This window comes from Dromaius novaehollandiae, chromosome 7 (assembly GCF_036370855.1).
Source record: "Dromaius novaehollandiae isolate bDroNov1 chromosome 7, bDroNov1.hap1, whole genome shotgun sequence".
NCBI classification, from domain to species: Eukaryota; Metazoa; Chordata; class Aves; order Casuariiformes; family Dromaiidae; genus Dromaius; species Dromaius novaehollandiae.
In genome coordinates, this window is record NC_088104.1 from 42,130,563 (window position 1) to 42,145,384 (window position 14,822).

Consider the following 14,822-nt stretch of genomic DNA (forward strand, 5'->3'; position numbering starts at 1 on the left):
ATGGATGGCATTTACCAATCTGTCCTTACCATCTTTACATGCCGTACCTTTGCAGTTACAGGTGGATGTCTAGGGTTGTTCCTTTGCTGTAAGCTGAAAGGGGTTTAGCAGAATAGCTAACCTTGATATACGTAGCCTGTTGTGCAGCCTCAGCCCCTACTGTGAGGCTGTCAGGTGAGTTTGACAGAACCCATAACTGGAGGCTGATTTTGACAAAAAACTGAAGACAAAAAGTACCACTCCCCATTTCCACTGAGACTGCAACTCATGTTAATTCACTGGCTAGTGACAAAACCATGCTTTTTTATTTCTCCATTTGCAATGAGATATTTTATTCACATTTGTTAAAATTTGAAAGGAGAATTCATTATGCCCAGCCCTGAACAATATGCAATCAGTACGGTTACTTATTAGCTTGCAGTTTGCTTCTCCTCAGCACCACAGGTTTTCAGAAGAGGTATGACTATGTGGAGGAATCTTACCTTGCTCCAAGCAGTTCAGGGAAAACAGAGGATCTGTAACCCTATTTTGAACAGTTCTGAATCTATCTTCAGTCACAAACAATGCAGAGATATTTTGAGCTGCCAGCACAACACTAAAGGGGAAAAAAAAACAACAATGAAAATAAATTGTGATTCCAGGTTTATGAGAGGAAATAAAACAAGTGTTCAAATAGGAAACAGCTGGAGTGCAGCCTACCATTCTTAAAATATCTGACAGACAAGATATTACCACTACACTTAATTATTTGTTTGATCATGCACAAAACACAAACACAAAGGGCTCTGAAGGAAAGCCATGGTGGTAACATTGGCAGAAATGTACATGTTGTACTCCTGCAATATAGTTAATCAAAGGTTCATGCAAAACCTATGTGACAGTTAAAACCTCACAGTGGGGCTTAGAAAACACTCCAGTCATGTGCCATCCTGGTGATTCACTGCTGGGGCTGAATCTCCTCCTAAAAAAACCAAGCAACAGAGCAGACAAGGCTCCAGGGAGAGCAGGGATCCTTAGGAGACAAGATCTGTGGATGGAAGAAGCAATCACAAATAACCGTTACCATTTCAGATTCTCCTTCTTTCCTCTTTTGTATTGTAATAACCAGGCTTACAGGGAGGCAAGGGATGTTTTTCAATTTTAGAAAAGAACAAGCTGATTATCTGACTTACTGTATCACAGAGAAAGTCATTTAAAAGAACGTCTGTTCAATATGTGCAGGTTATTGAAAATTTCACGGTGATTATCAGTCTTTTTTGCTTCTCCTATATAAAGGGTAGCTCTTCACTGTAGATATAGGGTCACCATGAAATGCACAGTCCCTCGCCTGCCTGAAGTTCTACAGGTGATGCACAAAGCACCTAGCTGAGCTGATTTCAGCAGCAGGAATAAATACATAGTGATTTGTGGGAACAGACTGCCAGTGAGAACAGAGCACTAGGGATCTCTTTTCTCCACATTTAACATAATGCCTCCATGCAGGTTTTATGGACTCGGTGCTCACCATTTTCATTCTGCAGAGGTGCTTGTTAGCAAGAGTCTCAGAAGGGGAAGAAGCTGCTGTTACAAACCATACACATTTAGCTAAGCAATGGCATGACTAAGCAGGAGGGAGGCATAGGCTTGTCAGAAGTGGATGCAAATTACACAGACCAGAAGGTAGCAAACATGGAAACCAGTGTTGCTGTTGTCCTTCTATTTCAGTCTCTAGGACTTTTGCAGATATATGCTTTAGAGAAGAAGTCCAGCTTACAAGCCTATCAGGAAATTTATTTTAAAGCAACTAACAGCAGCATTTGTGAATTCTGTCTGCAAATCAGGCTTGCATGAGTAATAAAATTTGTTCCTAAACTTTTTGTGGAAGTCATGACTTTGAAATCACTATTGCGCTGCAGTGTTGCCACGTGGTTAATATCGATGTCATCACGTTCTCACATGGTTAATATGGATGTCACAATGAGCAAAAGTTCTTTTCTTCTGCATCTTTGTTTTAATACTACAAAAAAATTCCCTCTGCAGTATCTCTTCAGGAGGTCAGTACAGTCTCTAAAAAACACAGCCCAGCTGGCTAAGACATGATTTTGTAAGAATCATTAAAAATACTATTCGTGCAATCTCTTTGCAATAACTGTTTACTCATGCGTTTACGCTGCCACATGCTAGGCGAAAAAAGCACTGCAGTTCTGGTGATGAAATTCTCTGTGGCTATTTGCTGTGCCGATGATAACTTGCCCAGCTCTGCAGCTGAAGAGCAAAGCAGAGCAGCAGAGTAAATACAAATTCTTCCTGGGCAATCAAACAGTGCAGCTTTTCAGGCTTGATTCTATAAGCCAGTAAATGTGAACAAATGCAATAAGCCTGTGACTGAAATGGCAGAAAGGACAAAACATCTCTGAATAAAATCAAAATTCTTGCAACATTGATATTAACTTCTTGAAGAATATCAGGTCTCACAAATATTTTTCTCAGTGCAGGATGGCAAATTACCTAGATACTAACAGTATGGGTTTTGAAGTGCTTTAGCAACATGCCAATGATGAAAAGCGAGTTCCTCCATGCCTGGCTGTAATCAGAGTGGCAAAGTTTCTACAACCACTCCTTGCACCTTTGTCCAACTGCTCATGTTAAGGTCTTCTTTTATCAAAAAAAAAAAAAAAAAAAAAAAAATCAAACCATCAAAAGACACTCAGCTGATGTCTGGTTTCCTTCATGTGTTGTAATAAGTGGACTAGCCAGAATAATTTCTAGCAGTTTCAGTCATAGAGTCAATAGAAGATTCAGGACAGATTCACCCAGTCTCCTAGATAACTCAAGTCTTTTAGAGAACAGTGAGAGTTTAATCCAACTATAGACTAAGAAAGGGAGTATATAGGGCTAAGCCCCAGTAGAAGAGTTTTCATTGTCCTAGTTGCAGACAGCATCAAATATTTCAACACAGTTAATGCAGTTTGCAGAGCTCAGCCAGCTGTTTTTCATATAACCATTCAGCAAGAACATAACTGGTATTTTCTTCTCCTTAAAGTCACACATAATCAAAGCCCCATATGCTAAGAACCAGAGTCCGTCTCTTCTCTGCTTTCTTGGGATGAATTTAGAAGGATAAAAAAGCTGTAAACCAGGTAATCAATTTCTTTTAAAGTGAATTTCTGGCTCCCCTACAAATGCATGAGGTGTTCAAAGTAACTTGAATTTGGCTCTAAGGTTTTCTGGAAGGAAGTGGCCAGCTGCAGTCTTTGGCAGAACAATTGTCCAACAAGGAGGCCTTTTCTTCAACCAAAGGCAAGGACAGTTGCCCACCAGCCTCTCAATCGGCACACACACATGACAGTGCCTCAAAGCAGCCTGGAAGACAACTGAAGGTTTACAGCCAAGCTCCCATTTTAAAAGTGACAAAAGAGTCAGTGAAAGACAAATCACTGCTCATGGTAGAGACCTTCAGAAATACATTAGTATGGAGCTGTAACCACCCAACAAAAACAAGTCATGCTTTTAAGCTAACATCCTTCCTGCTGATGAGAGGTGATCTGTCTTCAGTGTTCAATGTGCAAACCCCTCAGGCTTTCAGTGCCTCTGCTGGCATTTTCTGCCTTCTTACCTGCTTGCATTCTGAAGGTAATCAAACGTGTCTTGCAGCTGCATGCTGCCCTGAATCACATCTGGGGCCAGCAAAAGAAGATGCCACAAAGAGGTGTCATTCTGCACTTGAGAGATGAGCAATAGAAACGAGACCATTTCATTCACAAACACTGCCTGGTATTGTGGGTTGAGTCGCACCTTAAAAAATAACAATGCAAGAAATTATTTAAGCACAAGAGCCCTTGTTGCCAGTGAGTCTTTCTAGGTTTTTCAGCCTGCAGTGCACTTGTACACAGACAAACAACAGGTTCAAAGAACTCTAGTGACAGACAATAATGGACAGAGTAACCATGCTTTACCTTCACACTCTCGATAACTGTAAAATAAACTCTTTGTATAGACAAGCCCTAAGATTCAGAACATCCCAAGTAGTTTAAAGACTGCGAATATAAGAAAAATGAGTGTCAGCCCTCATCCTGGCAAAAAAAGGTGTTACTTTTAAAGGATCCATTTACTTTAATTATATAGCTTTCCCAAAGACAAGTATTGTTTCAGTCGTGAGTTGCTGGATCAGATGCAGGAGTTATTGGATGAAGTTATATGGCTGATGTAATACAGGAGGAAATTTATTGCCTTCCCCAGCTTTAAATATTCTTATTTATGCCATATTCTCACATTGTTCTATCTACTTGTCACTGCAGGAAGGCAACTAAAGGAGAGAAAAAAAAAAAAAGCTAGGCATGGTGAGGAACCCTCAATGGATGCTAGCTGATGTCTGGCTGTCCTTGATTTTCCTCAAGAGCTGTTTGCTCAACTCTATAGATGTGTGGGCTAATCCCATTCACAAGAATTAGCTCAGCCTCATCCTGCACAATAAGCACTTCAGTGTAGAAACAAGCTATTCCTAGTCATACGGGGTCATGTTCTACCTCCAAAAGTCTGCAATAAAGTGTGGGAACCATCACAGCTAATATCTGCAGATGTTAAGAAAGATCCCAGAAACTCACCTGAGAGAGCTGATTTCTGAGCTCTTGGGTAAATGACTCTAAAAGAGACAAGTTGGTAAAGCAGAACGTCCTGTGGATACTGGCTGCCATCTTCCCTTCAGTGAGGCCAGGACGTGCTGCATAGCGTGACAAGACCTCACACAGAATGACTTTGAGATTTGCTGCCGTTGAATATTGCGTCTGACTCTAAAAGTAAGACATAATTTTAGATGCTAACTTTAAAGTAATACTCTGTCTGGGATGGTATTAAATATAGTGATGAGATATTTTTAAGGGATAGTAGTGACATCTGAAAAGCACCATCCTTACAAGTACCTGTGCACATACAGAATTTTAAGAAGTGAACAATGTCACTGAAATCCCTGAAACGCCTCATGTATAAAGAGAAATGTGTGTGTGACTGTAGGCATTAATATGAAAACATAAGCATATTTCAAATATTTGTTAATCTAACCATTAATGGCAATGTTTCTAGCATACTGGTGTCCATTAAACAATACTAAGTTTTTGTTACAAAGAGTTCCTACAGTTATTCAATTACCTATGCAATAAACATGCAGTGCCTCTGTTATCACTCCATGAGTATTGTGAGCAAATAATGAATTCAGTGGCAAAGCCTATAACATCACATCTTTAATTTCACATGAGAGAAAACGCACTCTAAACACTCTGAAGTAGCCCACTGCCTTAACTCACACAGAAGTTTTGAGCAAAATATCTCAGGGTATAGTCTGTCGGTATTTGGTCATTCATGGTATTGTGTCCCAGGGCATCTGGTATATTTGGTTTCTGCTTAGAGGATAATAAATTCACCACAGTCCTTAAAAGTCCACCTACAATAATGGTCTTCCTCTTCCCAAAATAAAGCACATTCAAATAATAGGGGAGATCCTAAAGCCATAAAAGCTTATGTTGGTATTTTGGACTTTTAACTCTTTAAATGTGACAGTGCATAAATGTTCAGACACAGCTATTATGCAAATTCAGACCTTACCTTTCCAAAATGGAGGATTCTGTTGAACATGTTGATGCTGGAAGTCAAGTTAGATGGTGATGTAATATTCCGAAGGGTGCTTTCTCCATGAGATAACAAATCCCCAAATGCTGCAATAGTAACAGGTTGAAACACTAGATTTTACTTAATGACTTTTAACCTCTTTGCTACATCATACCAGTACACAAGATAGCTAACTGACTACAGCTTTGGGTATGCCATCATTAATCTGTCTCCAAAGGTACAGCCAACGGCATCCTGTAATTACCTACTTAAGGTTTTTTCCTGATGTAATCAAATCCTGGATTACACTATTTCTTTCTGTAACTTTTTAAAATCAAGTGCATTTAACTATTTGCTTGCAGTTAAACAATTTCTCCAGTCCTGCACCTCCTCCATGCAGAGAGAGACAGTGGCAGTCTTGCAAACAAGCCCACATCAGCTCGAGTTGACAGCCCTGCAAGGGAGAGCTCTGCAGGAGCCTTTGGCACCAGTGGGTGGTACTCGTTATTCAGAAACAGCTCCAACGTAGCACTGCTGCCCGCTATGCACAGCGGCAACACTGCCAGGTCCCCAGCTGACACACACCAAAGCCAACATTTGCACTGAGTCGTACTCTCAAAACAACCCAGCTCACTGAAACCAAAGGAGCTATGCCAGCTTGTGCCAGCTGAGGCTATGACTTTTTTTTTTCTTTTAAATAAGATGCATAACCGAGTTCCTTCCTGACCATCCATGTCCATCAAAATGAGCAAAAAAGTCATTCTGCAAAAGCTGTTCACTGATTATTTTTTTCATTCCTCTGCTTTGAGTCCTTTCACATGCTGTCTTTCTGCCCAAACATCAAAGAGTGACTGTATTGGCAGAAATGCTAATTGAAACAGTGAATGGTTGGGGCAGACCAGTCACAGAATGCAAATCTGTAATCCTTCATTTGATTGTGAGCTCCCTGGAGAAATAACTATCCGTCATGAGGGACTGTGGATAGTACTAGCCATTACCATCAATAAATAATAACTGTAATGATTTTCCCAAAATTTAAGTCTGAACGTTCCTTCAGGAAAGAGAAACACATCAGAGGAGAACACCACCAACAATAAATATCCATTGTGGCACAGAAGATGACTTATTTGTTGGATAATTGTGAATAAGAAATACATCTGAAAAAATAATAAGCTGCTTACAGACAATTTGTGGGCAATAAAAGGGCAACATTCCATAAATAGCCAGGTCTTTAATTAACGTCCAAACAGTCTGCGAACTCATGTTGCTCCTGTGAAGCACAGCAATTTAATCTTGGTTTCTCAGCCAAATTCCGAGTCTTTTCTAAAGACAACTACTTATAATTATTCCCAAGAACTTACACTAATGCCATGGACATGGTCACGTGCCTGTAAAGAACACACAAATCATTTCAGAAGTGCTCTAAGAATTGCATCTCTGTCCAGAGAGCTTCAAAAGATCACCCTTTAAAAGAACAGCCTTCTGCATGCAGCACTGAATAACCTACCCAGCAAAGTATTCTTACTTTTAGGAACCTCTGCACTCCCTCGTGATGGGTGTTGGTCCTTGCCCACATTAGTCGATCTCCTCTGCTTACTGGGAAAAAGAAAAGGGGGAGAGGGAGGAAAAAAAAAAAGAGACTTGTAATAACCTAGAGTTTCTTATGATTAAGCTTATGCTTAGCTACTTCATGACTCAGGACGGGTCTACAGCAGGATTTCAGAGGTGGTGTGTTGAAATCCAAGTTGGGCAGAAGTCTGGTTTCTTCTACAGGACTGCTGTGCATTTTGGGGGGAAATGCACTGCAGTGCTCTCAGACACTAAAGAGATGGAGGGGACCGCGTTCATGCCTGATGCCTCTCCACTGACAAAACTTTCAACCCACTGGAGACAGATAAGGTTTGATAGATGTATGTTTAGTCTAATCTTAAACAAACTCTCAGTTCTGCAAAGAAGGCCTCAATGTATCAGTCATATTCTGTCCTCCACTGACAGACACATGCTCAGCAGAAAAAACAGTGCAGATCTTCATGGCATTGTTAAGGGCAGCCTGGCTGAACAGACAGGCCTTGATGTAAACTGAGACAGCTCTAAGTTATAACAGCAGGTTGCATGCCCGTACTGAGAAATCCTTCAAGACATCAGGACCTTACTTCATCCTTCCCAAACATTTCACTTCAGGGGAAAAGTAAGGGTGGAAGATGTTGGTCTTGAGCTAAATTTTTGTACTTCAGCTCCCTTTTATTCAGGGAAATCTCAAATGGCCATGTTTTTCACTCCTCAGTACGTGCTTCCAGGGAACAGAACCAAAGATGAGAATCTTGCCCATTTTCTCTGCTGGCCACTGGTAAGAAACGGTTTTAGGGCAAGTTAAAAAATTGTTTAATAAGAGCTCCAGTGAGTTGCACAATGGGGGAAAAAAACCACTCTGGGTTATTAGCTGAATATGGTAAACTCTAGAATATTATGCAGTAATATCTCCAGACAGTAAAGGGTCACAGCTAAAATATTTTACATTCATGACAAATTCACCCTGGCTGATTCTGCTCAGGTAGGAGAGTTAAGTCTATTCACATTGGCTTCTGGAGACTTCTCTTGCCCAGGTAACCTTCTGCTGAGGTTTTATACTCTGTGGTATCCTGCTAGGTTTGATCTGGCTATTTAAATGAGGGTTCTTTTCCTTTTAGAATACAACATATTTCTAAGACTATCATTGACCACGCAAGTGTCGGTATACTCACTTAGTTGTGTGATATTTTACATAGCTAACTTCTAGCATCAACAGTGGCCACAATGCTTATTAATGAATCATATGACTTGAGCTATAATTTAGAAAAACCCTTTGATTTTCAGCTATCAGCAAAAACAGTTATTTCCTAAGCAGCTGTATGGAAACCAAAAGCAGAAAGCAAGGAGGATTTATAGCTATTGAAGCCCATGGAAGACCTCCAGCTTTAGCACTAAAGGTTCCCATTTCTTCATTTCAAGGCCCTAAATTAACCACTGTTTAACATGCCCTCGGAAAACAGTGACACTGAGTAAGTGACTGAAGAGCTAGGAATCCAGGGATCCGGTCTCTGTACTGTACTGTAATTTAGTTAGGATTCACTTTGCATAAATTTAGTCATCCACATGTTTAGTCATCTAGGTTCCTTCTAACCAACAGAGAAATACCACTCCCCCTGCATTGACTGAAAAGGACCCTTTAGGAGTCTCCAACCCCAGGCTCCTTCCATCCTCTCTGATGGGCTCTCTGGTGGAAGGCTTGTGGCCCAGTTGAAGCTCTTCAGACTCAAAGTCTGGCTAAGAGGGATTCTGAGGCTCTCAAATAGCCCCTCTGGAGTAGCCTCCCACCTGAAAGCAAGGAGGAGGAACCTGGGACCTTGGATGTGACATGCCAAGATCTTCAGTTCTCTGACAACCAGCCAGACCTTAGAAGCTGCACATCTCACAGACCGTGTTCCCCAGTGGCCTGCCAGAGACAGGCAGCCAAGACGCAAAGGCATCCCTGGCTGGCATGTCTCAGAGCAAATGTTACTTGGCTTCCACTGGAACATCACTGAGATTGAAATGCATCCACTAAACATTTCAATTTCAAAAAAACAGCATTCCAGCAAAAAAATCCCCAACCAGCTCCACTCTGTAAACCTACATGCTCTTGAGAGCAGAAACTGTCTCTTCATTTTCATTTTTCTATACGTTATGTCTTCTCTAGCAGAAAAGATCCGCATTTCTCCCATTTTGGCTGGGGTCTGAATGCTCTACTAAAAGAGCAGAGATATATTTATGCTGGAGTGACTAAAGCAAGAGCTGTTTGGGAACATTTGCCACTTCTAACCAAAGTGTCCTGAACCAATAGCCATGGGCAGCATGCTGAGCTGCTCTCAGCACACTTTTACTGACTGACACTCCTGAAGACCTGACCCCAATCATGCAAAAAAGTGTCTTCACTCTGATATGAGAAGTCTGGTTCATCAGAAGCATCTTGGTTAGGGAATAAAAACCTCTCTTACTAGAGAGCCTTGAAGCAACTGACACATCATTCATAGCTATCCTTAATACAAACATTTTTAAAGTGTCCAGCATTGTGCCCCACATTCTCATTTCTAAGTGCTCAAGCACCTGAGACTACTCTGTTGGGGAAAAACACACACGCATGGCTGCTCCCTCCACATCAAAGCAAGTCTTGCTCTACAGCTTGTAACACCCAGAATCATTCAGATTCCCTTACAGTCTGAGAGATGAGATGTCGTTAAGTCTTGGCAGCAGATCTTCTGGCGTGTACGGTGTGCCTTTACATCTGGCGTCCGAATCACACAGCACGGTTTGCAGGAACGGGAAGAAGCCTGCACTAGGAAGGTTTCGGGGTGCAAGATAACCTGGAGGAAGGGGGAGAAGAAAGAAAATGCCATTACTGTGATGCAGATGTGTATTCTGTTGCCACATGTTTCTATCAGTATGTGCTATTTTCTTCTCCCAAGCCATGGGCTTGAGATTCTCAGTTTTACTGAGGTTCCTTTACTCCACCCTGGCAGCATCATTTCCCAAATCAACCTAGAAGGCGCCCTGACACTGACAGAGCCACAAAAGGGTACTTAGTAAAGAATCATGCCATTTTTTCGTAAGAAGATACTTGTCAGTCCCAAAGCAGCTGCAGACATTTTTACCAAAATGGATGGAAACAGGCAAGAAATGACAAAAGTATCCTAAGATTTTTGATGTCCTAATTCTGCCCCCCCCCCCCATTTTTTTTAAATCGGACACATGGCCAGACTAACCTGAAGCATCCATAAAAGCATGCTCTCCAAGATTTGGTTGGACCAGCCTCTGTGCAAAGCCACAAGCTTCAGTTTCAAGCCAGGCTATTAAAACAGGACTCTGTCTCAGCTTTTACCACAGGAAGGGCAATGCAACCAGAACCAGACGACCTTCTTTGCTGAGAAGTTCATGCAGATCTGCCCAGGGAAGGGAGAGGAGCAATCTGTCACCACTCCCCCTGTGTCTCCTGCCATCACAGAGTGGCTCCAGAGCCATCTGCTTGGTGACCTGTGGTGCTGGCAGCCAGCACTAAGGGGTGAGATGTATGTCCCTGTCTCCCATTTCTGGAAACAGAGGGAGGACTTGAGCAATTAGACTTTAGTGTTTCATGTGCCACTTGCCCTGTGCTGCTTACCAGCCGCTCACAGAGTTCACTTACTGATTTTCCTCTCAGTGACAAACACTCTAATAAATCTTGAAGTTCTTTCACCGGATCACAGCAACATATTATTTAAAATAATCATTTGGAAAATTACCTGGCAAAGGATGTGGCTATTATTTCTAATATGGAAAGGAGCCAGATATCCAAAAAGTCCACAGGCAGGCTTGGGGTAATTGATTACCTTGCTGCTCAGTCTCCAGACGACCCACGACTCTAGTCCAGGCACAGCTTTACCTCTAACCCCTCCAAATGAGACAGTACTACATTTGCACTACATTTATTAATTATAACAGTGGTCAAAAGTCAGACATTCCCAAAGGGAACAGTAGTGTTATGTGGAATATATGGTTGGTGGTCAGTCAGTTAGGAAGTCTTAAATGAGAGATTTCCTGGCTTTCTTGAGCTTTCCTCAACATGGGTGGTCACAGCCCAAGAGTGTGCACAACAGCGTTGGTCCCCAGACATGAAAGGGGATGTTCGAGGCTCCAGCAGCAGAGTTCTGGGTGAAACTGCAAATTCTGATAGTTTAGTGTGGGAGGCTCGCACTACCTCAGGCAAGGTAATAACTTGGCACACAGTGCTGCTGAGACCTGCAAAGGTCAAAGGCACTCATTTTGGGCAGCTTTCTGATTCCTTTTTACCTCAGCAGAGAATTACTCTAAAAAGTTAAAGGATGAGCCCCACTAGAGGAGAAGCCTGGAGCTCCGTCTACATTGGGCTGTTTGAAGCTCCCCCAATAGTTGCTGCATCCCCCAGGCCACCTGGAGTTACACGACAGGCCAAGCTAGCTCCCAGTAATCATGGAGGAACAGGGATAGCAAAAGATCTCTCCTGTCCCTACGGGCACTCCTTCTGGTGCTCGGGCCAAAGAATGAGCCATACGCCACACTAAAGGTTTTGAAGTGTAATTAGTCCACTGCCCACAATGGAAACTTCAGACTAGCACACTTTAATCCGGAAGCATCCTTTTGTAAATACCCCCCGCCATGTCTCAGACTCCTGCCTTTTGAGATCACCGATTACAACCCTGCAAAATCACGTTTTGCATACACTGGCATTTTTCTCTCATCTTCCTTCTGATCTTCTGTACTTTCACTCCCACAACGGAAAGGGACTCACGCCCCAATCCAAATACACACACCATGGACCTCACTTTATCAGCGTCTCTACCAAAACGCAGCTTCAAAGAGCTGGAAAGTTATGGTGTTCAGGATAGAGCGCATAACCACAGGGAAGCAAAACAGGTAAGAACTGGGAAGGAAACAGCTGCACTTGCTCTACTGCCATTCTCATCCACCAGTGACAAACAGGGCAGCGATTTATCCTAGACTTCACTTTACTCTGCAAGAAAAGGCTCCCCTCAGTCCCAGTGTTTTCCTGTCTTCGTCAGGAAGAACATTCATAAAGGGAAAGAGTCTCTCCAGGGGGCCCAAAAACATATGGCAGATGCATAGAACAGCTCCAAAACACGAGGTAAACAGCTGTCACAGTTTATTTGAGACCGGACTTGCCCAGCACCCGCTTAACTGCCACTTGCTGGGAAGACCAGAGTTTAGTGGCTTTTAAAGCTTGTGTTTCTCAGGAGACCTAAAGCTATGTTACTCCTGAGTGTGAGAGAGGAGACAAGCACAGGATGGGGAGCTGAGGGAGCATCATTCTTCTCAAGAGAGATGCAAGATCTTTACAGAGGGAATTATGCAAGGCATCCTGCTGGATCCAGGGCGGGGGAAGACACTTCCTTGAGATAAGCATCACTGACAAACTTTAAAATTAGACTCAAAAGGGAGGCATGTTGAACCAAGAACAATTACACAATCAGTTTCTGTATCACAAGCAAGGTGTATGGCATAACACAGTGATGATTAACTTTTTTTTCAAACAGGCAGGCAAAAGATTAAGAGGAGATCAGCAGGCTGAAAAATAAAGGGAACAAGAATTTATGAACTTCATGGTACGGTGAAGGAAAAAAATCTGACATCTGGAAGTGCTTCTGCTTGTGGTGGCAACATGATGCCTGCAAAGACATCTATGGACCAACACAATTGAGATATTCAGTGAAGCTGTGCCAATTCGCATCAGATGCTGAGCAGTTTGCTGGCACCTGGTTACAACCATGGGGCCTGATCCATCACTGAGTCACTGCAGTTGTGCGCTGATATAACTCCACAATGTTCTTGGCACAAAAGCAGTGGTGATGACAGAATGGACTTTTCTGGAAGAGGCCTCAGCTCTAACAGCAGTTCAGGAAAGACTATGACACAGAAAAATCTGCAATGTGTGGGCCAGATTCTCATTTGGTGTAAATGATTCTATGCTCTGAATCTATGCTGATTCCTAACCCTGGGTATCCAGCCCAAACTTGCTCTTGTCTATGTCAAGAGCACAAATCTAACAGGGGTATATCCTTCAGGATGGGATCTGTTGCCTTGACTCCACTGCGTGCATTGATCAGATCTCCACTGACTATGAAGTCAGACACAGGCAGCCCTCCTACCAACACTTACAGATGGGAGAGGAATCCTACCCTCGGTCCCTCGCCGAGGGAGGAGCTTGGCAAGTTCATGGTGCTGAAGGAGCCGCATCAGAGCTGAGGTGTGCTGTGGACATGGCCTCCTCCATGCACCGACTTTGCAGAGCCAAGAACAGGGCAGCAGGACTGGTTGAAGGCTGACCTCTGTCACTCCCAGCTAACAAGCAGTCAACCTCACCACCATCAGAACCACCCAGCCCCCTCCCCCTCTTCATACTAGCTTGAAAATAATATCTTTCAGAGGCCACGCAGGCTAACAACTTCATTTAATGGAAGCTAAGCAGCGCAGCCATGGGAAGTTCATCTTCTGATTACGCTGACTTTGGCCAGCGCATCTGAGCTCAAAGCAGTCAGTGTGTAAGACACCGTGCAGGAGGCCGGGCTGACCTGGAGTCTGAGTCCTAGGTGGACGTGACATTGTCTCGGAGCTCATTCCTGTAACCCCCTCTCATCCCGCAAAGGAAGGAATTTATTGATGAGGAGGAGGCAAGTCCAGAGACTAATGCACTTCCTGCTCCTTCCTCCTTCCCTCAGTCCACTTGCTCATGGCAAGGAACAGTGACTCCACAGAGCCACAGTGGCTGCTATTCCCACCCACTCAAATTCATCATCTGCATCGGTCCCACATACTGCTGCAAGGATGCCTGGGGAGGAAGCTGGCTCTTGACTCTCACATACACCCCAAGAAACGTTTGTAACCATCTGTCCCTTCTTGGCTGAGATTTATCCAGTATTTCAGCCATATTAATATACAAGATAAACATTAACTATGAAATGTTTTTAAAGGAAACTTGTCCTAAATACTCTGCAAATTTTAAAGGGAGGTGTTTTAATAGGGATGGTTTTGCAATCTGAAACACAACACTTGTTATCACCATTAATGAATCCTGTAATATTTCTACTGTTATGAATAGCTTCACATACTGCAGAAGGCATCTTTTTCTCCCACTGAAGTATATAGCAATACCATCTCCAAGGAAACTGGATTTCCCTAGCTCTGTAGTACTCAACCCGCATGATCTCACAGGTCACAAAATAGAGCAGATCCACAACACATCACATCACATCTCATTCTCTCCACTGGCCTTGGTTTTGAATCTTTTATTTCTTAAAACTGCAAATACCTTTGGAGGGTCTCATTACACTGCCTGTGAGGTGGAGACACTGCATCAACGGCTGCCCTTTATCAGCTCTGCTGAGAGGTTACCCTAGCGTATTTCTTGACAAATTGATTTGTGTATGAGCAAAATCAGAGCCCAGACCTGCATCATGCTAGTAGGACTGACTTCTGGGTTTGCCAGCAGTGGAATCTCAAGCATACGAGCTTTCTCCATCCCCTCACTGTGCAGTGCTTTGATTCTCTGTCAACATTGAAAGAAAGGCACCAAAACTCAAGAAAACAATAGAGGCTTCCCAAAGGGCAGGACAGGCCAAGGTCTCACCATGCCACAGGCTGGCTGTGTTTGGCTTGCCTATAGCTGGCTGGTCTAGCCACATCTCCGAGATCTGTAG

General features: G+C 43.0%; 1 protein-coding gene across 4 annotated transcripts in view; it reads right to left on the reverse strand.

Moving 5' to 3' along the window:
- Nucleotides 1-14,822, reverse strand: part of ABCA12 (ATP binding cassette subfamily A member 12) — a 120,141-nt gene that overhangs the window by 59,912 nt on the left and 45,407 nt on the right. For 3 of the 4 annotated variants that reach the window (XM_064515352.1, XM_064515354.1, XM_064515353.1), the window contains 6 exons: nt 9,812-9,959; nt 7,088-7,176; nt 5,578-5,687; nt 4,584-4,769; nt 3,596-3,774; nt 483-595 (listed from right to left, as the gene is read on the reverse strand). In XM_064515352.1, coding sequence (XP_064371422.1) covers nt 483-595; nt 3,596-3,774; nt 4,584-4,769; nt 5,578-5,687; nt 7,088-7,176; nt 9,812-9,959 — 825 coding nt within the window. Of the gene's footprint in view, nt 1-482; nt 596-3,595; nt 3,775-4,583; nt 4,770-5,577; nt 5,688-7,087; nt 7,177-9,811; nt 9,960-10,358; nt 12,540-14,822 lie in introns of those variants that run through there. The other variant, XM_064515355.1, reaches the window with a different exon arrangement.